We start from the raw sequence: 25,524 nt of genomic DNA, 5'->3' as shown, positions 1-25,524 counted from the left end.
CACAGTACACCAGTAACTAAGTCAGTTTGAAGGGTGAAGAGTAGTTGGGGGCTTATAAAACCTCTCCCCTTTCTCCTTATCCATGTAAAAAGAAACTAGTTGTTTCCTAATATCTCTCTCGCATTACAAAGCTGGAGCGGAGTAGGGAAATCTGTAGCTGTCAACATTATTTGCACTCGAGAGGCCTAACTCACCTGTTAAAGTCGTACTGTACATTCTGAGTCAAGTCTATGTTGAGGAGAATGAAGTCGTGCACGTGGCACCTGGAGAAGGGCACCTTTAGGCTCTGAGAAGTCAGCTTGCTGCTCCATTTCTGTATGCCCAGGATTGCATAGTGAACAATTTTGGGTGTTGCTTCAATATGCTGCAAGACACTCTTCAAAGATACATTCTTACTGGAAATTCCTGCTTCCGTGGGCTGGCTATGAAATGCAAAGTTAGTTTAGATAATAAAATTACTGAGAAGTGGGCCATTTAGAAGGGCCAACATTATGTTATCAGTAACTGTAAAGCAAACAGGTAGTGGTGGGTTTGCTCCCTATAAACTTGGAATGGAGAAGAATGTTTAACCTAATTTTCATTGTTACTGCTAATTCAGGGACACTGCGTATAAGAGGTGGGATTTTTACTCTATAAAAGTCAGCTAGACCACCCTTCAGAGTGAGACATGAATAGGATTTTCCAGAGGCTAGATGAATCCAAGTGTATTTCCAATGCTGGTTACAGGATAATGAAGGAATACTTGAAAACTTCACTGGCTTCCATTCCACAGTGAAAACAAGAATATGGACTCCCAATGTTTGAGTTAGAAGGGGCCTAGATATCACCTGGTATGGTGTTTCAGTGGGGTGCTGTTGTCATTTGGGGTACCACTTATTGCGTAGAACTTTTTCATGTTTAGCATTGTGTGGTCCTTATGGAGTCTCTTCGCTGCCCTATGAGAAGAGTTACTAATTTGGGGCCTGCCAAAGTAAGCTAGAGAAGCAGAGCTGCGGTTTAAAAGCATTTCTCTTGACTTAAAGTTGTAGAGCACTTGCTGTGCACTTTTGAGACCCTGGGTTTGATCCAAGGCACTGCAAAACCAAACCAAACCTGGTCTCCTGGTTCAGAAGCCAGTAGATTTAATAGTGTCTCTCAACAAACTTAATTTTCCAAGTAGTTTTTTTTTTCCCAGTGCCAAAGATTGAACCCAGGTTTCTCACATCACAGCAGACTTAAAAAAAAAAAAAGACGGGATAGTCATTTTGCTGGCAGCATTTTTCTTCACAGTATAACTATGGCCAAAAACATCTTTTCTATAGTACTGTGTCCTAGTCCCCAAGAACTGCTTAGGAAGTACCATTACCCAGTCTGCTCCTGAAGACTGTGGATGTTCCACAAGACACATGAGTCATCCATCACAACTATGAAGGGCCACACACACTGGCGTTTGACTCCCAGTTCTTCCAGGCGGTTCCTCTCCAGTTCCAGGTTGTGATAGGACAGTTCCTTAATGAGAAACCTGGCAGCACCTGGAAGGCAACAGAACTGCAGCTGCACCTCCTTCCTGGAGCTTGAAGCTCCACAGGGGGTAACTTCAGAGAGCCTGTGCTGGGGCAGAGGTGTTGACCACACTCCACTTGCAATCACTGGGGATTTCAATGGGTTTCCTTTGGGGCTGATGAAGGCCAGCGGCCAGAGATTCTGCTGATGAGATCGGAGCACTCAACTTCTGGCCAACCATGATCCCTTCCAACCTGTTTCCTTCGAGTGGCCCTGGCATACAGGATGCCTCCCTCCCCCATTTGTGCCATGGTTCACCATTTACTGGATTTTCACCTGTGGTCCTCTAGGAGTGTCCCAGGGGCTGATAACAGAAAGGGGGCTGATGTAGATGATTCATGAACTATACTTTGAGGAGTATGGCAAAAATCTAGTTTGCATAATACAAGGAAAATAGTTTAATGAGAAAATGTTTGTTACTGGTTAGTTCCTAAAAACTACAATCCAAGAGGCTGTCTTGGAAGCAGCCTGCATCAGAGAACAGCCAGGCTGTGGTTAGTGGGTATGCTATTACTCTTTTTGTTTTTTGGTCTTGCAAGTGGTGCTCTGGGGGCCCCTCCTAGCAATTCTTGGCCAACCGGGATAGTGGTTCAGTGCAAGGGCCTGAATGTGTTGTGGGTTGGGGACTACCTGGGATACCCCGATGGTGCTCAGGGGCCTCCAGAGCTGCACCTTATGAAGCTTCAGGGTCCTGTATAGTGTTTACATGCAAGGCATGTGCCTTAACCCCTGTATATCTCTTTGGCCCATGATATGTTCTTTTTTGTAGAAAACTGAAGATCTTATACACAAAAGAGCTGAGAAGGTGAGTTCAGCCAAGTTGCAGACACAAAAAAATGATTTATAAATTAGTTATTTTTTTATACACTAACAACAAAAAGAAAAAGGAAATTTAAGAAATTTTCATTTATAACAGTACCAGAAAAAAATATTTAGGAATAAACTTAACCAAAAAGGCAAAAGACTTGTATGGTGAAAGATACATCCGTGGGACTGGAGGTAAGGTGTTTACACACAGCCAACCCCCATCTGAGCCCAGAAGCACATGTGTTCCTTCAAGCCCTGCCAGGGATGATTCTTGAGCCAGGAGTTAAGCTCTAAGCACTGCTGGTGCTGCTCTCTAAAAAAGCCAAACAAAATGGTAACACCGTGGGTTCCAGGGGATGGTTCAGTAGCTAAAGGAAATTCCTAAGCAAGCATGAAACCATGTACGTGATCTCCTTTTCAGTCATGCATAGACCCTGACTATGGCAATATAGGTTTTTATTGGAAACAAGAGCAATAGCACAGCATGTAGGATATTTGCCTTGCACGTGGCCAACCCAGCTGACCCAAGTTCGATTCCTCTGCCCCTCTTGGAGAGCCCAGCAAGCTACCTAGAGTATCTCACCCGCACCGCAGAACCTGGCAAGCTACCCATGACGTATTTGATATGTCAAACACAGTAACAACTAGTCTCACAATTTACTGGTGCCTGCTCGAGCAAATCGATGAACAACGAGAGGACAGTGTTATGCTAAATAAATAACCTAACAGATGGAGAAACCAGAAAATAAGAAACAAATCCCAAAGTAGAAGGAAGCAGTAGAAACTAGAGCAGAAAGTAATGTTACAGAAATCAAGAAAAGGTTTCTGGGGGCCAGAGGGATAGTACAGCCAGTAGGGAGTTTGCCTTGCATGCAGCAGGTTTTTAAAAATAGACAAGACTGAGAACTCCGTAGATAGGGAAAAAAAATAAGACCAAAATAAATTGAATCAGAGGGAATTACCTCAGAAATACAAAAGATTATAAGGGATTACTATGAACAACTTTATATCACTATTCACAGAATCATACAACCTCCTAAGACTGAATCTATAGAAAGGAGAAAACCTGAATAGGCCAATTATTATTAAGGAAACAACTAAAAAACTTCCCAAGAACAAATGGTCCAGATGGGTTCACTAGTGAGTTCTGCTAAAACTTCATAAAATACCTAGTACCTGTACTCATGTTCTTCCAACTAAAGAAACAGGAATCCTTTCTAATAGCTTCTATGAAGATCACATTAATATCAAAAGAAGAGTTATCACTTAAACTACAGACTAATATATCTGATGATTATCAATATAAAGATCCTCAGCAAAATCTTGGCAAACTGATTCCAACGATACATCAGAAGAATCACCATGAGCATGTGGGTTTTACCCAGGAATTCAAGGGTAATTCAATATTTACAAACCAACATACTGCACCATAGCAGAAGAATAGATTAAAACCATATGATCATATCTATAGATGCAAAGAAAGTCTTGGAAGATTAGCATTCATTCATGGTAAAAACTCAACAAAATGAGAATAGACATGTTTTAAGAGAGTAATGTCCATCTACAACAAACCCACAATCAACATTCAATAATGAAAATAAAAAGTCTTCCCTCTAAGATGTTCTCCTTCCATTTTAATTGCATATAATTTTGGAAGTTCTCATCACAGCACTCAGGTAAGAAAAAGAAATCAAAGGTATTTAAACTGGAAAACAAATTATACATCAGTATTTGCAGTTGATTATGTATGTATACACGTGTACACACACGCAATATGTAATTCTACAAACCCAAAAACAAACCCTCTAGGAATAATAATAAAGCAAAATAGGCTATAGTACACAAAAATCTATTGCAGAAATCTATATTCAAAACTAGAAGGAAAAAAAGGTAGCCCTACTGAAAATAGTGTCCTAGAAACAAAAAAATCTAGATTAAGGATGTGACTTAAACACTGAAAACTATGCCACTGTAGCACTGTCTTCCCATTGTTCATCGATTTGCTCGAGCGGGCCCAGTAACATCTCCATTGTGAGACTTGTTACTGCGTTTGGCATATCAAATACATCAAAGGTAGCTTGCCAGGCTTTGCCGTGTGGGCGAGATACTCTCTGTAGCTTGCTGGGCTCTCCAAGAGGGACAGAGAAATCGAACCCAGGTCGACTGGGCTGGCCACGTGCAAGGCAAACTCCCTACTACTGGGCTATTGCTCCAGCCCATAAATCACTATTGAAATAAATCTGACACCAGAAAATGGAAAAGCATTTTTATGTTCATGGACTGGAAAAATTACCAACCGAAAAGCATGCAAATTCAAAGCAATTCCCATCAAAATTCTGATAACATTCTTCAAGGTTTTAGAACAAACGCTACTAAAATTTGTATGGTATGAAAATACCCCAAATAGCCAAAGCAATTTTGAGAAAAAGATGAATTGAATTCACTGGCTTTATACTATAAAGCTATCATAATCAACTGTGTTACTGGCATAAAGACACTCAGATCAATGGAAGAGAATTGAGGAACAAGAAAAGAAATCCTAAAATACGTAGACAGTTAACATATGACAAAAGGGTAGAGAACAAAGAAAGCCTCTTCAGCAAGGGAAACTGGATAGCCACATATAGATAAACAAAACTGGATCTGTGTCTCACCACACACAAGTTATTTCAAAGTGAATTCATGACCTTGAGGTTAGACCAGAATCCATAAAAGGCCTTGAGGAAAGTATAAGCAGAACAAACTAGGATAAGGACCGTCAAGGTGTCTTCAATGGTTTGACTGCAGTGGCAAATAAAAATGAATGGGACACATCAAACATGGCAAAAGAGATCGATTAAAATAAAAGGACACTGTATTGAATAGGAGAAAATATTTGCACATAATGACATCAGATAGAGTTAATATCCAAGATATATAAAAACAAAACTCAACCACCAAAAAAACCCAAAGATACTTCCCTGAAGAGTGCACATAGATGACCAGTAGGCCTATGGAAATGTGTTTATTAAATAGTCACTTATTACCAGAGAAACGCAAATAAAATGACAAAGAGCTACCTCACACCAGCAAGAAAGGTACGTACTTAAAAAGTAGAAACAACTAGTGTTGGTGGGGAAGTGATTAGAAGGAATCTTCACTGCTGTTGAAATGTCATTTAGTTAATTTACTATGGAAAACAGTATGAAGACTTCTGATGAAGTAAGCTTCCTGGGCCTGGAGCAATAGTACAGCAGATACGGTGTTTGCCTTGCATGCAGCCGACCTGGGTTCGATTCCCAGTATCCCATATGGTTCCCCAAGCACTGCCAGGAGTAATTCCTGAGTGCAGAGCCAGGAGTAACCCCTGAGCATTGCCGGGTGTGACCCAAAAAGCAAAAAAAAAGTAAGCTTCCAGAAATCTTATTTATTGGTATCTAGCCTTAGATTCTATAAAACAGCAGAAACATGATGAAAAGCCCTTGGCCTTGAATTAGAAAACATTATACTAATCATACCAGTCGGGCTGTCTGTGCTCAGCCCCGGGGCTCTGGCAGCCCCTGCACTGCTGGCACCACACCGGTTTGTTCCCTGCCCCTCCCATGTGCTTAGTATCCTGCTTCCTTTCTGTAGCACTGTAGAACTGTCTTCCAGTTGTTCATCCATTTGCTCGAGTGGGCACCAGTAATGTCTCCACTGTGAGACTTCTTGTGACTGTTTTTGGCATATCGAATATGCCATGGGGAGCTTGCCAGGCTCTGCCGTGCGGGAAACTCTCGTTATCTTGCTGGGCTCTCCGAGAGGGACAGAGGAATTGAACCCGGGTCGGCCGCTTGCAAGGCAAACGCCCTACCAGCTGTGCTATCGCTCCGCCCACTTTCTAGTCCTCAGAAATTTATCCTGCAAAACTGTAGATACTCTAGGAAAGAAAATTCCAATTGGAAGGAGTGAAAAGTTCTGCTCCAAAGAGAGGAGCCTTTGACAGTTTCGTGCCTGTGGAAGGGAGCTGGGTACTTCTTTGAGCCCCTCTCCCTCCCCCGAGGGGACCCTTACCCACGCCTGCATTATTGAACATGCCCGGGAGCACCAGCATGATGTGGTTGGGCCAGTACTTGCGGTACAGTGGCATCTCATATTCTTTGACCACCAGCAGGTGAAGGTGGCTGATGCCCTCCATGGCATGAAAGAGGTTGAGGAGTCCATGCTCATGTCGGCCACTGGAAGGAGTGAAAATCGGGCTCTTGACTGCATTCAGATTCTGCTAAAAGAAAAGAAAAGCAACCAGAAACCCCAAGGGGGAAGTTAAGAGCCTTATAGAGGAGGTTAAAGGCTCAGTCTTCGAATCGGGGCCTGTGGCACTTGCACTCACCTTGTCGGAAACCAGGGGCAACCGCATGCTCTCCAGGTGCTTTCCCTGCTTACTGAAGACAAAATGACTCTCTTTGGATTTGGGAATGATGAAATAGAGCTGCACCTCTTCTCCCAGCATCGAGGAGGAGAATGTGAATGCATGGAGGGTAGAATCAGACATCTGCATTTGCAAAGCAGAAAGGGCGGGATGTAAGCAGTGAGCAAACTCCCGGGCTAACCTTTTCTAACAACCTTTTCTAAGGTTGTTAGAAAAAAAGAACATGGGGCCCAGAGCGAAAGTAGGGCAGGTGGGGTATCTGCCTTGTATGTGGCCGACCCAGGTTTGATCTCTGGTGTCTCTTGTGGTCCCCCAAGCACCGCTAGGAGTGATTCCTGAGTGCAGAGCCAGGAGACATCACTGAGTATCACCAGGTGTGCCCCCATGCCCCCCAAAGAGAAGGACATGGGCTTGAACTTGACCCTGTGCCGCCACTCCTGTGGGTGTGCAACCCTGAACCCTGAAATCCAGGTGCTGTGCCCCTAGGGTGAGGGGATGTGCCGTGGGGCTCCCCTGTAACCCTGTATTCTGTAAAGCATTATGGGCTTATTTCAATTCAAAATGCTTCCCAAAGCACCAAAATCCAAAGGTTGTTGGTATTGAAAGGACAGAATGACCCAATTCAGATTTTCAGCCTCCTTCTCATACCTTGTGGGCAAAGGGTGAAGATGGGATCTTCAGTTTTGGGGGGCATTCAGTCAGCCCATCCCAGAGCAAGAAAGAGTTGTACATGTTCAGTCGATCAAAACCAAGAAAACAGACTGGGGAAAGCAAGCTAGAGCTTATCCTAGAAACAGGCCTGGACAATACCATTTTGCCTGACTGTTCCCATCCATGCCTGAACAAGAGGAGGCCAGATATGGGGCTGCACTGCTTCCCATCTGTCTCCCCGCCCCTTAGTTCTCTCCACAAAAGAAGGAGCACTGACTCTTTGGAATGCCCTGTGACAATGACCACCCCTCACTAGGTGGAGAGTCTGACAGAGTGGCCCGATGGGGGGCTGCGGGAGTCCTCCTGGCCGTGGTGGGAATCAGACGTGGTGGGGGCTGCACCTGGGAGGCGGAGGTGAAGTCCATGTACTGGTGGCACTGCTCACAGTGGTGGAATGTGTTGTAGGCCGCATATTTGGTCAGCATCATGGACACGGTCTCTCGTTTCCGGGGCTCCTCAATTTTGGATTCCTTTGTTGCTTCTGTGTATAAAGGGCAAGAAAGTTTCCTGTGATATACACGAAGCCTCTTTAGCAAGAATCCTCCTTCAGGCCAAGAGGCAGGTGTAAACTCACCAATTAACACACAGGTAAAAAGAGAGAGATGCAGAGAGAATGATGGCAGCTGCTCTTAAGGCTTAAGCTGCCCCAAGGTTCCTAGCCTCTGAGATGTTCCCCTGGACTTTCAAGGAAGGCCCTAACTCCTGGACTCTGCTTGCACTGACCTTGCTTGATCCCTGCCAGCTTCTCCGTGTACACCAGGCTCATGAGACTGTACTTGGGGTCATGCACACTGGCGTCAAAGGGCATTTTACTGAAGCTCTCGATGTCAGGCCAGGGCTCTCTCTCCGATGGGCTCACGTCACAGCTCTCGCTGGGATCTAGGGCAAGAAAGGGAGTGGGCAGAGCAGCAGGCTGACTCCAGTGGGCCAGAGGTGAAGGGTCTTAAGAAACCAAGGCACTTGTTGGGAAATGAGCAGTGGAGGAAAGTAAAATTGTTTCAGTAATGGCTGAAAGTAGACTAGACCAAACATGATTGCCACTCAATGTTTCTTTTGCAAACCACAACACCCAAAAGGAGAGAGAGAACAGAGGGGAATGCCCTGCCACAGAGACAGGGTGGGATGGGGGGGATGGGGGGTGGAGGGATACTGGGATCCGTGGTGGTGGGAAATGGGCACTGGTGGAGGGATGGGTATTTGATCATTGTATAATTGAAACCCAAGCACAAAAATGTGTAAGTCTGCAACTGTGCCTCATGATATCTCACTATTAAAAATTTTTTTAATAAAAAAAATTGTTTCAGTGATGGAGCTTCCCAAACTTTCTTGGCCTACTGCACCCTTCTCAGGAAAAGAGAACCCACATTCTCTTGGAAATCTACCTTTAAGCAAATGAAGTATTCTCCCGGTCACTGCTTCCCAAAGGGGCAACTCGGCAGCGTGTTGGGAGGGGCCTCAAGGCCCCATGTTAGCTTCCTTCACACACAGTTCACAAACGCCCACATTCATGACATCAGTTATCCCTTCTCACCAGACCCCTAGGCTTCAGTAAAAGCTTGATTAATTTTAGATGATCTAAATTCTTTGACGTTCACTTGTCAAAGTTGTGGGACTTTTGTTTGTTTGCTTTTTAAAACTGAATCACTGTTGAATTACAAAGTTACAAGGATATTTAGTATTGATTTTTAGGCATATATTGTTCCAACAGCAATTCCTTCACCTCTGGCCACTACTCTTCACCAATGTCTGTTTCCCTCCCGCCCCCCAGCCTGCCTCTGTGGTAGGCACTTTCCCCTCCCCCATTGTCCCTTCCCTAACTTATCCCCCTCACCCTGTCAGAGTGTCAAGCTTCCTACAGAGGAAGATCAGTTCTCCTGTTAGTTGTGGGATTTTTTGAGGGGGAGGGGGTCACACCCAGCAATGCTCAGGGGTTACTCCTGGCTCTGCCCTCAGGAATTACTCCTGCCTCTGCTTGGAAGACCATATGGGATGCTGGAGGTTGAACCCAAGTCAGCCGCGTGCAAGGCAAATGCCCTACCCGCTGTACTATTGCTCAGGCCCCAGTTGTGGGATTTTAAAGATGTCAACTACCTAAGAGATCTGAAGAGTACTTGAGCCCAGGTATGTGGCTTGGCGGTAAAGCATGTGTCTTGCATGTGTAAGGTGGTAGGTTCTCTATCCAGCACCATAACAAAGCCAAACAACCAAAGTGCACTGAAAAAGATTTCAGTGTAAGCGTCTATTGCAGAATCACCTGGGAGCCTGTCACAGTCTCTGTGCTCAGCCCATATTCCTGCATCTCCTTATAATCCAGGGCCTGTTGCCATGTGGGACGCTCCCTGTGCTGTTTGGATATGAGCCCAGGCTCGTCCTCTTACTATTTCTCACCTGCAAGCATCTTCCTCCCTGAGGTTTTGTGATTGCTGAAAGAATCCCAGTTGGTATGTTAAAAGTTCTCAGAAGGGCTGGAACAATAGCACAGCAGGTAGGGCGTTTGCCTTGCCAACCTGGGTTTGATTTCCAGCATCCCATATGGTGGCATATGGAGTCTCCTGCCCCCCCCTCCCCCCCCCCCCCCCCCCCCCCCCGTGCCTGGCTGTCCTCGCCGGGGCCCCTTGGAGGGGAGCGGGTTGAGTTTCCCTCCCCGCCCCAATCAGGGCTCCGGCAGCCGAAGACCTCCAGAACCAGCCACAACCATGCTGAGACTACTCTCCACACGCATGAAGGTATAGGCAGAGGAACACAGGCATGCAGGTCCTGGGGCTGAGATCTCCAAGCCTGCTCAGATCGGGGCTGAGCATCCTCCACCCAGATCCTCCATATTCCAGTAGGCAGGGGTCACACCCACCAACTGGCCCCCTGGCGCCGTGTAATCTCATCAACAGCCAAGACCCAGAGACTATAAAACCCAGCTCCCGGCAAACACTCCTGAAATTTATATGGAACAATAAGCCCCCACGAATAGCTAAAGCAATTCTTGGGAAAAAGAAAATGGGGGGAATCAACCTCCCGAACTTCAAACTGTACTACAAAGCAGTAATAATTAAAACAGCATGGTACTGGAACAAAGGCAGAACTGCAGACCAATGGAACAGGGTTGAATACACTGACATCTCCCCTCAATCATATGATCATCTAATCTTTGATAAAGGTGCAAGTAATGTGAAGTGGAGTAAGGAAAGCCTCTTTAATAAATTATGTTGGCATCATTGGACGGCTACATGCAAAAAAATAGGCTCAGAAATCTGCCTAACACCATGTACAAAAGTAAGATCAAAATGGATTAAAGACCTCAACATCAGACCAGAAACCATAAGGTACATTGAAAATAAAGTTGGCAAAACCCTCCATGATATTGAAGCTAATGGTATCTTCAAAGATGCCACGCCACTGGCCAAGCAAGTGAAAACAGAGATAGATAAATGGGACTATCTTAAACTAAGAAGCTTCTGCACCTCCAAAGAAACAGTGACCAAAATACAAAGACAGTCTACAGAATGGGAAAGGATATTCACCGAATACACATCTGACAAGGGGTTGATATCCAGGATATACAAAATACTGGTTAAACTCCACAAGAAGAAAACATCCAATCCCATCCAAAAATGGGGCAATGAAATGAACAGAAACTTTCTCAAAGAAGAAATCCGAATGGCAAAAAAGCACATGAGAAAATGCTCTACATCATTAATCATCAGAGAGATGCAGATCAAAACCACAATGAGATACCATCTCACACCTCAGAGTCTGGCCCACATTCAAAAGAACAAAAGCAACCAATGCTGGCGTGGATGTGGCGAGAAAGGGACACTCCTTCACTGTTGGTGGGAATGTCCACTGGTTCAGCCCTTCTGGACAACAGTATGGACGATTCTCAAAAAATTAGAAATTGAGCTCCCATTTGACCCAGCAATACCACTCCTGGGAATATATCCCAGAGAAGCAAAAATGTATAGTCGAAGTGACATCTGCACTTGTTTGTTCATTGCAGCACTCTTTACAATAGCCAGAAACTGGAAGAAACCTGAATGCCCAAGAACAGATGACTGGTTAAAGAAACTTTGGTACATCTACACAATGGAGTACTATGTAGCTGTTAGAAAAGATGAAGTCATGAAATTTACATACAAGTAGTACAATATGGAAAGTATCATGCTAAGCGAAATGAGTCAGAAAGAGAGGGATAGACATAGAAAGATTGCATTCATCTGGGGGATATAAAGTAACAAAGTATGAGATTAATACCCAAGAATAGCTGAGAGCAGCACCAGGAGGATTACTCCATAACTTAGAGGCCAGCTGGGTATCCTAGAGGAAAGGGCAGTTCAGATAGAGAAGGGAGCACCAAATAAAGGATGTTTGGAGGATCCTCCCAGGAGGGGAGATGCATGTCGAAAGTAGACTATGGACTGAACATGTTTGCCACTCAATGCCTCTTTTGCAGACCACAACACCCAAACGGAGAGAGAGAACACAGGGGATTGTCCTGCCACAGAGGCAGGGGGGGATGGGGGGATGGGGGTGGGAGGGATATTATCCATGGTGGTGAAAAACGGGCACTGATGGAGGGATGGGTATCTGATCATTGTATAATTGAAACCCAAGCACAAAAAAAATTGTAAATCTACAACTGTAAAAAAATAAATAAATAAATTTAAAAAAAAAAAACCCAGCTCCCGGAAGCGTGCGGCCGCATTTACGGCCCTGTGACATCTTATTATCTCATTCCTACTTTGGACAAACTGGCAGGCTACCGAATGTAACCTGCCCACACGGCAGAGTCTGGCAAACTCCCTGTGTTGTACCCAATATGCCAAATACCAGTAACAATGATGGATCTCATTCTCCTAACCCTGAAAGAGCCTTGAATATGGCACTTTTTAAAAAATCTCAGGGCTAGGACGAAGGAGACGTTACTGGAGCCTGCTCGAGGCAATCGACCAACAACAGGATGGTTGTGATCGTGATCGTGATCCCATATGGTCCCCCGAGCACTGCCAGGAGTAATTCCTGAGTGCATGAGCCAGGAGTAACCCCTGAGCATTGCCGGGTGTGACCCAAGAAGCAAAAAAAATAAATAAATACATAAGGTCTGAGGTAGGTCATCTATAGATGATACTTATTGTTATTAATAAGGGCTGGAGTGATAGCACAGTGGTAGGGCGTTTGCCTTGCACGCAGACAATATGGCCGACCCGAGTTCGATTCCTCCGCCCCTCTCGGAGAGCCCGGCAAGCTACCGAGAGTATCTTACCCGCACGGCAGAGCCTGGCATGCTCCCCGTGACGTCTTCAATATACCAAACACATCTGGAAAGAAAGATGGCGGCCGCACGGGAGCCTTGTGGAAAGCGGGTTTGAGCCGGGCTCGGGGGGGGAGCAGCGGGGACCTCATGGGAAGGGGGGCTTTGTGGGCCGTCCCCCACGCCCCACCGGGGTCGCCAGCTGCCCCCCACGAGCGGCTCTCCGGCACGGCCACGGCCCCGGAGGCACAAGGACTTAGCACAGAGAACCAGCCGCTTGGAGCAGAAAAGCAAATGGACTTGTGTTGATCCGCGCCACCAAGCCTGCCCGGAGGGGGAAGGGCGTTGACCAGCCCGCCCGTTCCTCTCTGGAAAGAAAGATGGCGGCCGCACGGGAGCCTTGTGGAAAGCGGGTTTGAGCCGGGCTCGGGGGGGGAGCACCGGGGACCTCATGGGAAGGGGGGCTTTGTGGGCCGTCCCCCACGCCCCACCGGGGTCGCCAGCTGCCCCCCACGAGCGGCTCTCCGGCACGGCCACGGCCCCGGAGGCACAAGGACTTAGCACAGAGAACCAGCCGCTTGGAGCAGAAAAGCAAATGGACTTGTGTTGATCCGTGCCACCAAGCCTGCCCGGAGGGGGAAGGGCGTTGACCAGCCCGCCCGTTCCTCTCTGGAAAGAAAGATGGCGGCCGCACGGGAGCCTTGTGGAAAGCGGGTTTGAGCCGGGCTCGGGGGGGGAGCAGCGGGGACCTCATGGGAAGGGGGGCTTTGTGGGCCGTCCCCCACGCCCCACCGGGGTCGCCAGCTGCCCCCCACGAGCGGCTCTCCGGCACGGCCACGGCCCCGGAGGCACAAGGACTTAGCACAGAGAACCAGCCGCTTGGAGCAGAAAAGCAAATGGACTTGTGTTGATCCGCGCCACCAAACCTGCCCGGAGGGGGAAGGGCGTTGACCAGCCCGCCCGCTCCTCTCTGGAAAGAAAGATGGCGGCCGCACGGGAGCCTTGTGGAAAGCGGGTTTGAGCCGGGCTCGGGGGGGGAGCAGCGGGGACCTCATGGGAAGGGGGGCTTTGTGGGCCGTCCCCCACGCCCCACCGGGGTCGCCAGCTGCCCCCCACGAGCGGCTCTCCGGCACGGCCACGGCCCCGGAGGCACAAGGACTTAGCACAGAGAACCAGCCGCTTGGAGCAGAAAAGCAAATGGACTTGTGTTGATCCGCGCCACCAAACCTGCCCGGAGGGGGAAGGGCGTTGACCAGCCCGCCCGCTCCTCTCTGGAAAGAAAGATGGCGGCCGCACGGGAGCCTTGTGGAAAGCGGGTTTGAGCCGGGCTCGGGGGGGGGGAGCAGCGGGGACCTCATGGGAAGGGGGGCTTTGTGGGCCGTCCCCCACGCCCCACCGGGGTCGCCAGCTGCCCCCCACGAGCGGCTCTCCGGCACGGCCACGGCCCCGGAGGCACAAGGACTTAGCACAGAGAACCAGCCGCTTGGAGCAGAAAAGCAAATGGACTTGTGTTGATCCGCGCCACCAAGCCTGCCCGGAGGGGGAAGGGCGTTGACCAGCCCGCCCGTTCCTCTCTGGAAAGAAAGATGGCGGCCGCACGGGAGCCTTGTGGAAAGCGGGTTTGAGCCGGGCTCGGGGGGGGAGCAGCGGGGACCTCATGGGAAGGGGGGCTTTGTGGGCCGTCCCCCACGCCCCACCGGGGTCGCCAGCTGCCCCCCACGAGCGGCTCTCCGGCACGGCCACGACTCCAGGACACAGAAACCAATCTCTTAACTAGCTAACTTTTAATAGAAATTCTTCCAGGGTCAATAAGTAAAATAGCAGAAATTCAAAACCGCGCGGCCGCTATCGCGGCCGCGCGACATCATTTTATTCTTAAACCAAGTTGTAGAAAGCAAATCATTTCACAACGCTGTTTCAGCATGTCTGATTGGGGGGGGGGGTGGGTCGTAAACTCTTAACAATAATTGTGCATCTTCTATCGAAATAATCTATCTAGTCAAAGTAGATAGAGTATTAACTAGAACTCATCTACCTCACAAGAATTGGGAGGGGTGGGAGGTGGGGGTCTATTGGGGTTCGGGGTTAAAAATGAGTATTGGTAAAGGGAAATGTGTTCGGTATCTACATGACTGAGACCTAAACCCGAAAGCTCTGTAACTTTTCCCACAGTGATTCAATAAATAAATAAATTATAAAAAAAAAAAAAAAATATACCAAACACAGTAACAAGTCTCACGATGGAGACGTTACTGGACCCGCTCGAGAAAATTGATGAACAATGGGAGGACCGTGGTTCCGTGGTTATTAATAAAATTTATCAAAAATGTTTAAGATAACTTTCAAATAAAAACTTTTTTTTTTTTACAGAAAGGCTAAAGGAGTTCTGAATAACATTTCTCTACAGACATACCACCAGGCACATACTTATTGTCCTTATATGATATATCATTGTTAAGGAAATACAAATAGCAAAAATATCATCTCACATCTATGAGACCCCAAGTGACAAGAAAAAAAAGTATTGGCAAGGATGTGGAGAAAAGAGGAAAACACTGCTGGTGAGAATGTAATTTGGTGCAACTTCTATGAAGATTCCTAAAATATTAAAAATAGAACTACTTGGGGCTGGAGAAATAGTACAGCCAGTAAGGTGTTTGCCTTGCATGCAGCTGACTCAGGTTCAATTCCCTGCACCACATATGGGCCCCAGAGCCCCTCCTGGAGTGATTCCTGAGTGCAGAGTCAGGAGTAACCTCTGAGCATTGCTTGATGTGACCTTTCATAACAACAAAAAACAGAGCTACTATATGATCCAGCAACTTCACTTCTGAGTATTTATCTGCAGAATATGAAAACATCAATTTGAAGAGATATATAGACCTCCATGTTCCTTGCAGTTCTGTTCACAGCACACGCCTGACCTGTGTTTGATCCCTGGTTTGACTCCATATATGGAAACAACCTACATGTCCATTGGTGGATGAACAGATAAAGATAAGGCACAGTAAGAAAAAGAATGGGGATCCAAACTGGAAAAGGTCCTTAAGATCACTACTTGCAGAAGGCACAGTATATACAGAAAGTGATAAAGACTGCATGCAAAATCCATTAGAAATAATAAACCAATACAATAAATGGCATGCTACAAAAATCAATATACAAATCTGTTGTGTTTTTGTATGCAAATAATGAACTAGAGAAAGAAAGACAATCTTATTTACAATTGTATCAAAAGCAATCAATTATTTAGAGTCAAATGAGTTTGGGAACTGAATGATTTATACACTGAAGACTATAGGTCACTGTTAAAATAAACAGAAGAGGGGAGGCTGGAGAGATAGCACAGCGGGTAGGGCGTTTGCCTTGCATGCGGCCGACCAGGGTTCGATTCCCAGCATCCCATATGGTCCCCTGAGCACCGCCAGGAATAATTCCTGAGTGCAGAGCCAGAAGTAACCCCTATGCATCGCCAGGTGTGACCCAAAAAGCAAAAACAACAATAACAACAACAAAGCCCCCCCAAAATAGAAGAGGGACCAGAGAGACAGTACAGAGTGGATAGGGAGTTTGCCTTGCCCACGCCTAATCTGGGTTTGATCTTCGGCATCCCATATGACTCCCTGGTGCTGCCAGAAGTGATTCCTGAGTGCAGAGCCAGGGATAACCCTTAAACATTGCCAGGTGGCCCCCCAAAACTAAAACCGCCAACAAATAGAAGACCAGGGTTGTGGCTTAGTCATAGGAGCATGCCAGGCATGTGTTCAGTCCTGAGTTTGATATCTGGCCTGACAAAACAATAAATAAAAGAAATAGAAGAGACTGGGAGCTAACAAAGTCCCTTCTACCACATGGCCCACGAGCAGATCCCTTGAGGACTTTGGGCATCACTGGATGTGACTCTGAAGCCCCACTGGGGCCCTGGAAGTCTTCAGAACTGCAAAAACACTAGCTGCAACACATCTTTGTGTGTGTGTGTGTTTTAAGATTTTTTAGAATTTTGTTTTTTTTGGTGATTTTGGTTTTTTTTTTTTTTTTTTTTGCTTTTTGAGTCTCACTCAGTGGTGCACAGGGGTTATTCCTGGCTCTGCACTCAGGAATTACTCCTGGTGGTGCACAGGGGACCACATGGGATGCTGGGGATCGAACCTGGGTCGGCCGCATGTAAGGCAAATGCCCTACCCACTGTTCTATAGCTCCAGCTCCTGCCAATACATCTTTGGTTCTGAGCATTGAACCACTGGCTTGGTTGGCTGAAAATTGCTAAGGGGTGGCCCCAGGAGCCCTAGAACACTGCCTGGGAGGCCTCCTACTCAGAAAGAGGGAGAAGAAATGAAGAAAGAAAGAAGGAAGACATAGAAAATGGTAAATATTCTAGGGCAGGATACCTTTGCAAGCTCAAGGTCTGCATTTAACTCCTGGCACTCCATGGTCAATGAACAATAAGCAAGGAGTAACCCATAGCACTGCTGGATATGATTTGAAAACAAAAAGAGAGTCAGAGAGATAGTACAGTGGGTAAGATAAGTACTTTGGAAACTGAATATGGGCCCCTAAGCACCACCAGGAGTGGTCCTTGAGCACAGAGCCAGGAGTGATTCATGAGTACAAAGCTAGGAGTAAGTTCTGAGCATTGCCATGTCTGGCACCCCAAAGTAATCATGCTAGCCAAAATATGTACAAATGCATTTGCCTTATACGCAGCCGACCTGGGTTCGATTCCTCTGCACCTCTCGGAGAGCCTGGGAAGCTACTGAGAGTATCTCACCTGCATGGCAAAGCCTGGCAAGCTACCCATGGCGTATTCAATATGCCAAAAACAGTAACAAGTCTCAATTTGTTGTGAGATGTTACTGGTGCCAGCTCAAGCAAATTGATGAACAATGGGAGGACAGTGCTACAGTGCTATCAAAATTCCAATGCCATTATTCAAGGACCTAGAACAAATATTACTGAACTTTGTATGAAACGACAAAACTTCCTGCACTATTCAAGAAATGCTGAGGAAAAAGTTTTATTTATTTATTTAAATTTTTATTAGTGAAACAACATGAGGTACAGTTGTAAACTTACAAATTTTTGTGCTTGGGTTTTGATTATACAATGATCAAGTACCCATCCCTCCACCAGTGCCCATTTTCCACCACCATGGATCCCAGTATCCCTTCCACACCCAATCCCCCCCCATCCCACTCTGCCTCTGTGGCAGGGTATTCCCTTTTGTTCTCTCTCTCCTTTTGGGTGTTGTGGTCTGCAAAAGAGGCATTGAGTCCAATCATGTTCGGTCCATAGTCTACTTTCAGCATGCATCTCCCATCCTGGGAAGATGCTGAGGAAAAAGTTTGGAAGTCATTATCCCTGAGTTTGAACAAGACAATAAAGCTACAGTATTTTAAAAATGTATGATATTTTAATAAAAGCACTCAGATCAATGGAATAGAATAGAGAACTCAAAAAATCAGCCCTCATATATATGGACAGTTAATGTTTGACAAGGAGCCAAGAGCATAGAACAGAGAAATGAAGGTCTCGTCAACAAATGGTTCTTGGGAACTGAATGGTCACATGCAAATAAATGAAACTGACTCATTATTTCACACTAATACACAAAAGTTAACTCCAGGAGCCATAGAGACAGCTCAATTAGCTGAGCATGCTTACATGCAGGAAACCTGGGGCCCAATCTCTGGCACTGTATAGTACGCCGATTAACAAGCACCACCAGAGTGATTCTAGAACCCAGAGTATATCGAGTACTGCCAGGTATGACCCAAAACCAACCAAACAAAAAAATTTATTCAGAACGGATTAAAGACAATGAATCTACAAAATACAGTGATATATTCAGGGACTCCATTGGCAAGAGAAACAACATAAACTAAGAAACATGATATTATGTCAAAATAAAAAGCTCTGCACTGCTAAAGGAAATAAAACAAAAATACATAAAGAACTTATAAAGAACTCCTAAAACTCAACAATCTCACTCAAAAGTATGGAAGGCGGGAAGGATAGTTCAGTAGGCTAGGGCGCATACGTGATACTTTGCCTGCAGGAGCAGGCGTTCAATTCTTGTTCTCAAATGGAGCCCAAACAGTACTCTAAAACACTGATGTGCAGAAGCCCCTGAGCATCACCAGGTATAGCCCAAAGTAACAACAGAATTTGGACAGATACTTCTCCAAGAACGCATGTATAAGGCAAATAAGCACATGAACAAATGCTCAACCTCTCATCATCAGGAACATGCAAATCAAAAAGGCAATAGGATAATCACCTCACACCCATGAGAACAGTCTACCAAGAAGGCTAGTAACAGCAAAGCTGGCAGGGATATGGAATAAAAGGAACCTTCATTCTCTGTTGGCAAGAAAGTAAAGCTGGCTCAGTATCTATGGAAAAATAATATAATGATTTCTTAAGATACTAAAAATAGAACACCACATGATAGTAATTCCACTCCCAAGAATCTACCCAAAGAACACAAAAAATACTAATTTTGAAAAGATATGTGCACTGCTGTGTTCACTGCAGCACCGTTTATAATAGCTGAGATCTGGCCCAACAATGGCTGAGTGGCTCAAGACGTGGTCTACATACACAACAGCACCAAGAGAGGCAGAAAGTTTGCCTTTTGCTACAACAGGAATAGAACAGGAGGGGCTGGTCATGCTAAGCTGAGATAAGTTAGGAGGTAAAAGACAAATACTGGATAATTTTGCTTATATGTGGTATATTCAGAGCACGGGGCAGAAATATACGGGCTGGAGCCTTGCACCCGGGTTCAATTCCTCCGTCCCTCTCGGAGAGCCCAGCAAGATACCGAGAGTATCCCATCTGCACGGTAGAGCCTGGCAAGCTCCCCATGGCTTATTTAATATGCCCAAAACAGCAACAACATGTCTCACAATGGAGACGTTACTGGTGCCCACTTGAGCAAATCTCATCATCAGGAACATGCAAATCAAAAAGGCAATAGGATAATCACCTCACACTCATGAGAACAGTCTACCAGGAAGGCTAATGAACAACGGGTGAACAGTGCTAAAGACTCTAACCAGATAGAATTGAGATTTTTTTTTTGGCTTTTTGGCGATGCACAGGGGTTACTCCTGGCTCTGTGCTCAGGAATTACTCCTAGCAGTAGCTCAGGGGACCATATGGGATGCTGGGAATCGAACCCGGGTCAGTCACGTGCAAGGCAAATGCCCTACCCACTGTGCTATCACTCCAGCCCCAGATTTGAGATTTCTTAGAGGGTGGGAGGGAGCAAGGAAGCATAGGCTGAAAGTGTCAGCTGGACTGTGGCGGTGAGTGTGGTAACACTATATCCCTAAAACTTATAAACATTTATATTCTTGCAAACCAATGTTATCTCAAAAAAAAAAAAGATGCGGTATGAAAAAGATGCCATTTGTGAGGACCAGGGTGGGTGTATGCCAGAGGGTGCTGAGTCAGAGACAGACTGGAAGATTTCACCATGTGGGATAAAAAGAGAAGTGAACAAAACCTAACCACTTAGCGGCTGGGTGGCTGCTCAAAGATGGAGCCTCATGTGTGGGGCTCTGAGTTAGATCCCCTGCACCCTGGGGCTCCCCGGGGATAATTGTGGGGATAGTTCCCATGGGCCTAGCATGGGCTTGAGGAGCCAGGCCTGAGCACCTACCCATTGGGCAGAGGGTTGGGAGACCAAGTATATTCAAACACAGCACCCAAGCTCCCAAGCAGTGATGTGGAGACCCTCACACCCCAAAACCAACAATCTTTAGAAGATGATAGAAAGAGATGACCAGATGGTCAGCCCCACAAGGATCATGACAGATGGTAAAACTAGACGGTGGGCAGGGGGTATGGTGTGGCATAAACACCTGTGGGAATATGAGCTGTACACCTGAAGTTTATACAGTGTTGTACATCGAGTTAAAAAAAAATTCTAGAAGGCTAGAAGCACAACTACTATCTTTTAAGCACGATATTTTTATATGCCTGGCTAGCTGGGTTGAACATGAAACTCAAACATGATTTGTTTAATTTTATATGCCTGAGGTGAAGTTTTCATTTTACCTGAAACTTTAAGTTCATTTTCTTTTTTTTTGGGGGGGGGGGTTCATAGGCAGTGGTGCTCGGGGACCATATGAGATGTTGGGAATCGAACTGAGGTGAGCCATGTGCAAGGCAAAGTTCCTACTATAATTCTGGCCTTTTTTTAAATCTGCCCCCCCTTTAATGTGTCACTGAGTGTCTACAATTCTCAGCACTAAAATAAGAGAGAAGCCATAAAGCCAAACAGGCTTCTCATGATCAGGAGCAGGCTGCACCTGATTAGCGAGTCTGATTATCAGATGCAAAACCCTGGCTCGAGGCCACACTGTTCTTGGTCAGAGATGAGCTGGCTGATCCCTGCTCACACCCACTCTCTGGCCCTATGGGAGTGTGGTGGGACCCGTTGGTAATGAGTTCCGGGAAGCAATAAAACCAATGTGAATGTGAAAAGGAATGTGAAAAGGAATCACACTGTCATCAACCCTTTTGCCAGCCCCAGTGCACAAAGGCTGAACATGCCCCCCCCCGCCCCCAGCCCCCATTATCTGCTTTGTTTTGGGGGTCACACTGGTGTTGCTCAGGGCTTATCCTGGCTTTTGCCAGAGTGCAAGGCAAACACCCTATCCTCTGTACTATGGCACCGGCCCCCTCCATCCTCCCTGTCCCAATCTTTGGAAATGATTTGCAGGAATTGAGTACTGAAAAAACTCTGAATGATGCCAGGCTAGGGAAGAAGGCTGGATTCCCTGAGAGAAGATGAGATGGAGACGCCTCAGCAGAACCATGTTTCCTTTGTAAGAAACTTCATTGGGTCAGACCTGAGGGAGGTCACCCAAAGCTCAAAGTCCTTTTACTTTGGCAATGCCACAGCAGACAATTACGGACACAGAAAGCCCCAAGTTCGGGGCAGCCTGGAAAAAGACTAAGAAAACTAGTACCATGAAACCAAGAGGCGCTGCCCACATCAGCACCTCTGGGTGCACAGACGGCCCCTTCCCTGGAGGGGGCCACTCGCCCAGGCACGTGCAGCTCCTCAAATCCCAGAGTGCTCTCGCCCGCTCTCCCATTCCTCAGTGGAAGCATTTTGCTTCACTGTCCTCTCCTGATATTCTTTCCTGTGGGACCTGAGGACAAGGCCCAGGAACCCAGGTGCAGTTTGTAAACAGAGATGGGCTCGTCCTCACTTCCTCAGACCCTTCTCCCGCCAGGTGGTGCTGAGCAAACAGCAGTGTGGTCACTGGCTGTGTCTGCCCGCTGTCAGGGCACCACAGCATCTCCATCATGGGGAAGCAGGCAAGGGGTGGCGTGCCAGGAGCTGGGTGGCTCAGAGGACAGGGTCTTGGTTTGAAAACCAGCCCCACCCCCACCCCAGCCCTGCCACACATTAGCCCTTGCTCCTTATTGCAAATGTAAGCGGGGATTTCTTTGTGGTGCTGAGGGGAGAGAAGGGTCGGCTGGGCTGCACGTGGACGTTTACATGTGCAGCACATAAGCGCAAGCCTTCCCAGCCCCTTCCTAGGGCTGCGGAGACACAACCCAGAAAAGGCCTGACAGAGGGCATCAACCCTGCCGGCACTTGGAACCAGTCCTCAGCCACTTGGGCAATGCACACCCAGACCTTTGCAGAAACGCCTCTCTGCACAACATCTTTCCCAGCCAGAGGTATCATTCCCCCAGAGAGAGAGACACCCCCCCAACACACACACCCCACTCCGCAAATCTCCAGCCGTTGTGCCTGGGAGCTCACCTGTGTTGATCTCGTCCTCGTCATACACATCCACCTCCAGGACACACACACACACACGCCCCACCCTGCCATTTCCAGCTTGTGTTGATCTCGCCCTCGTCATACACATCCAGGACAGACAGACAGACAGACACACACACACACACGTGCGCGCGGGGGAGCACCCCACTCTGCCATCTCCAGCCTGTGTTGATCTCGCCCTCGTCATACACATCCAGGACAGACAGACACACACACACACACACACACACACGCCCTCTGCCATCTCCAGCCTGTGTTGATCTCGCCCTCGTCATACACATCCAGGACAGACAGACAGACAGACACACACACACACGCCCTCTGCCATCTCCAGCCTGTGTTGATCTCGCCCTCGCCATACACATCCCGCCGCGCCCGGGAGGGCTCACCTGTGTTGATCTCGCCCTCGTCATACACATCCAGGACAGACAGACAGACAGACAGACAGACAGACAGACACACACACACACACACACACGTGCGCGCGGGGGAGCACCCCACTCTGCCATCTCCAGCCTGTGTTGATCTCGCCCTCGTCATACACATCCAGGACAGACAGACAGACAGACAGACAGACAGACACACACACACACACACACACACACACACACACACGCTCTCTGCCATCTCCAGCCTGTGTTGATCTCGCCCTCGCCATACACATCCCGCCGCGCCCGGGAGGGCTCACCTGTGTTGATCTCGCCCTCGTCATACACATCCACCTCCAGGAGCCTGATGAGCATCCGGAAGAGGATCCTGAGGAACTGCAGGTAGGAGCCGGTCTTGCCCACCTGTGGGATCCGGTGCGGGGCGCAGAGGACGAGGAGTCAGCCGCCCGCCCGCCCGGCGGCCCCCGCGCCCGCGCCCCGCCCGGCTCCCCCGGCCTACCTGCGGCGGCCCGGTGAGCAGCAGGCGGCGCGGGTGGCAGGCGCGGGCGCCCGTGGCGGGGTCGGCCTGGTTGGCGTGGTCGGCGTGGTGCGGCCGCGCGGCCGTCCACTGGCGGTAGTACAGCGACTGCTCCTCGCCGCTCGGCTCGCGGGGCAGCAGCGGCCGCAGCGCGCTCACCCAGGCCACGTCGGCGTGCGGCAGCAGGGCCGAGGCGGCGGGCAGCTGGCCCCCGCGCGGGGCGCCCAGCAGCCCGTAGGCGGCCTTGGACAGGATGACCACGGGGGGCAGCGCGCCCGCCAGGCCCCCGCCGCCCGCCGGCCGCCCCGGCGGCCAGGCCAGCGCTCGTGGGCCCCCCGCGCACGGCGACGACGGCGGCCGGGACGTGGTGCTGCTGGCCAGCGGCGCGCCCAGCGAGTCGCACTCCTGTTTCAGCGCCTCCCCCGCGCCCCCGAGGCCCGCCGAGACCCCTTCGTCCAGCCCCACGCTGGTGGCGGGGCTCTGGAAGCTGGGGGTCGGGGGCGGCTTCTGGGACTTGTCGGCCATGCTGGAGGAGCTCACCCCGTTCTCCATGACGGAGCCTGCAAGAGGACAGAGCCCGGCGCGTTACCAGAGCGGGGGTGCGGGCCCCTCTGCCCGGGCACCTCCGCCGGGGCAACCAGGGGAGTCTCCCGGCCCCACCGGCCCGCGTTTCCACACCCTCCGCCTTCTGGGTGACCCTGGCAAGTCGAGATCCCCCCACATCCCGTGCCTTATTGTTTCTGGGGGCTGTGTCCTGGCCGCCAGGCTGGTCTGGGCTGCACGCAGGGGTCTGCATTTGGGTCACACCAGTGGCGGACAAGACTTGCTCCTGGCTCTATGCTCAGGGATCACTCTCGGCAGGGCATAGGGAACCTGACGGGGTGTCACGGATTGATGGGCAAGGCAAGTGCCTGACCCCCTGAACTAACACTCTGGCCCTTCAAATGCATTTTCCCACCTACTGTCTGAACCATCTTGATTCAAGGATAAACGAATGCTCATTAAAGCCATCGCTGGAGGCTCCCCAGGCATGTCTAACCCTGACCTTGGAAAGTCCTAGAAGAAGAATTGGTTACTGACATCAAGTTTTGCTCCCTGGACTTTCGTGTCCTGCCAAGACCATCACAGTCAGCCTAACGTGAGACTTAGGCTGTGAGTACAGGGTGTCCTGGAAGGCCGGAGGCAGTTCAAGTTAGCCTTCCCATGCATTCACACCTGTGGCCCCTCTCTGGCCTGCAGACCGGCATATGGAGACCACTGGTCTAAGCAGACTCATCAAAGCCAGGCCCAGAACAGGTGGGGTGGCTCTCAAGGGGAAGAGGGTTTCTGATATAGCACCAAAGGAAGAAAGTTTCTCCTTCCCCTCCTGTGCTCCTGCCCAAACCCCCTGACTCCCAGATGGCTTATTTTCCTCTCCCTTCTGCTGCCTTTACTACCCTCGGAACCGTCAGCTTCTTTCTGAGTGGCCTCAGAGAAAACCCTGCACTAGGAGCTGCAGGGAAATACAGCCTGACCCTTGGCCGAGGGGGGTAGCTAGGCCTTTCTGTGCTCTTCCAGAGAAGTTGTCACTGCAGGACCAGATGCTGACGAGGAACAGAGACCAGAGTTGCTTTTAGACATGTGAGTGTATCTATGTGTGTCCTAGAGACAGGAGTGAAATGTGGGTGAAAGAAGGTTGCTGCTGGTAAGGGTTGGCAATAAGGTTAGGTTTCACTTGTCATCTCTGCATTTTGTTACGTTCTCTAAGTTCCTACACAAAGTTTTGTTCTGATTCCTTTTTCCTTTTGATTTCTGGGTCACACCGAGTGGTGCTCAGAGGTTATCCCTGGTTCTGTGCTTAGGGGTCCCTACTGGCAGTACCTGGGGGACCTTATATAGTGCAAAGGATTAAACCAGGGTTGGTGGGATGCAAAGCCTGTTTTTAAACTCCAGTACTATCAGTCTGCCCTGATTACTTTTGTAATAAAAAGTAATTGAAACAGTGCTGCATTTGAGGCGATAAAGCTTTTATTTTTGTGAGGGAGAGGGATTTGGCCCACGCCCAGTGGCACTCACCGCTTCCTTCTGGCTCTGTGCTCGGGTCAGTGCCTTAACCTCTTAAACATCTCTTCCCCTGAT

The 25,524-nt window shown here is 48.4% G+C and overlaps 1 protein-coding gene across 1 annotated transcript in view; it reads right to left on the bottom strand.

The window, feature by feature from the left end:
* GREB1L (GREB1 like retinoic acid receptor coactivator) overlaps positions 1–25,524 on the bottom strand; it is a 273,750-nt gene that overhangs the window by 9,108 nt on the left and 239,118 nt on the right. Inside the window, exons 22-29 of the mRNA XM_056137907.1 lie at positions 23,389–23,966; positions 23,189–23,291; positions 8,171–8,326; positions 7,789–7,928; positions 6,698–6,859; positions 6,382–6,586; positions 1,346–1,511; positions 195–422 (exon numbers count right to left, since the gene is read on the bottom strand). Of these exons, the coding sequence (XP_055993882.1) occupies positions 195–422; positions 1,346–1,511; positions 6,382–6,586; positions 6,698–6,859; positions 7,789–7,928; positions 8,171–8,326; positions 23,189–23,291; positions 23,389–23,966 (1,738 nt within the window). The remainder of the gene's footprint in view (positions 1–194; positions 423–1,345; positions 1,512–6,381; positions 6,587–6,697; positions 6,860–7,788; positions 7,929–8,170; positions 8,327–23,188; positions 23,292–23,388; positions 23,967–25,524) is intronic.

The sequence above is a fragment of the Sorex fumeus genome, unplaced genomic scaffold (assembly GCF_029834395.1).
Source record: "Sorex fumeus unplaced genomic scaffold, SorFum_2.1 ptg000128l, whole genome shotgun sequence".
In the NCBI taxonomy this organism is placed as follows: Eukaryota; Metazoa; Chordata; class Mammalia; order Eulipotyphla; family Soricidae; genus Sorex; species Sorex fumeus.
The sequence above is the reverse complement of the archived record's forward strand: the minus strand, read 5'-3'. Positions and strand labels throughout refer to the sequence as shown.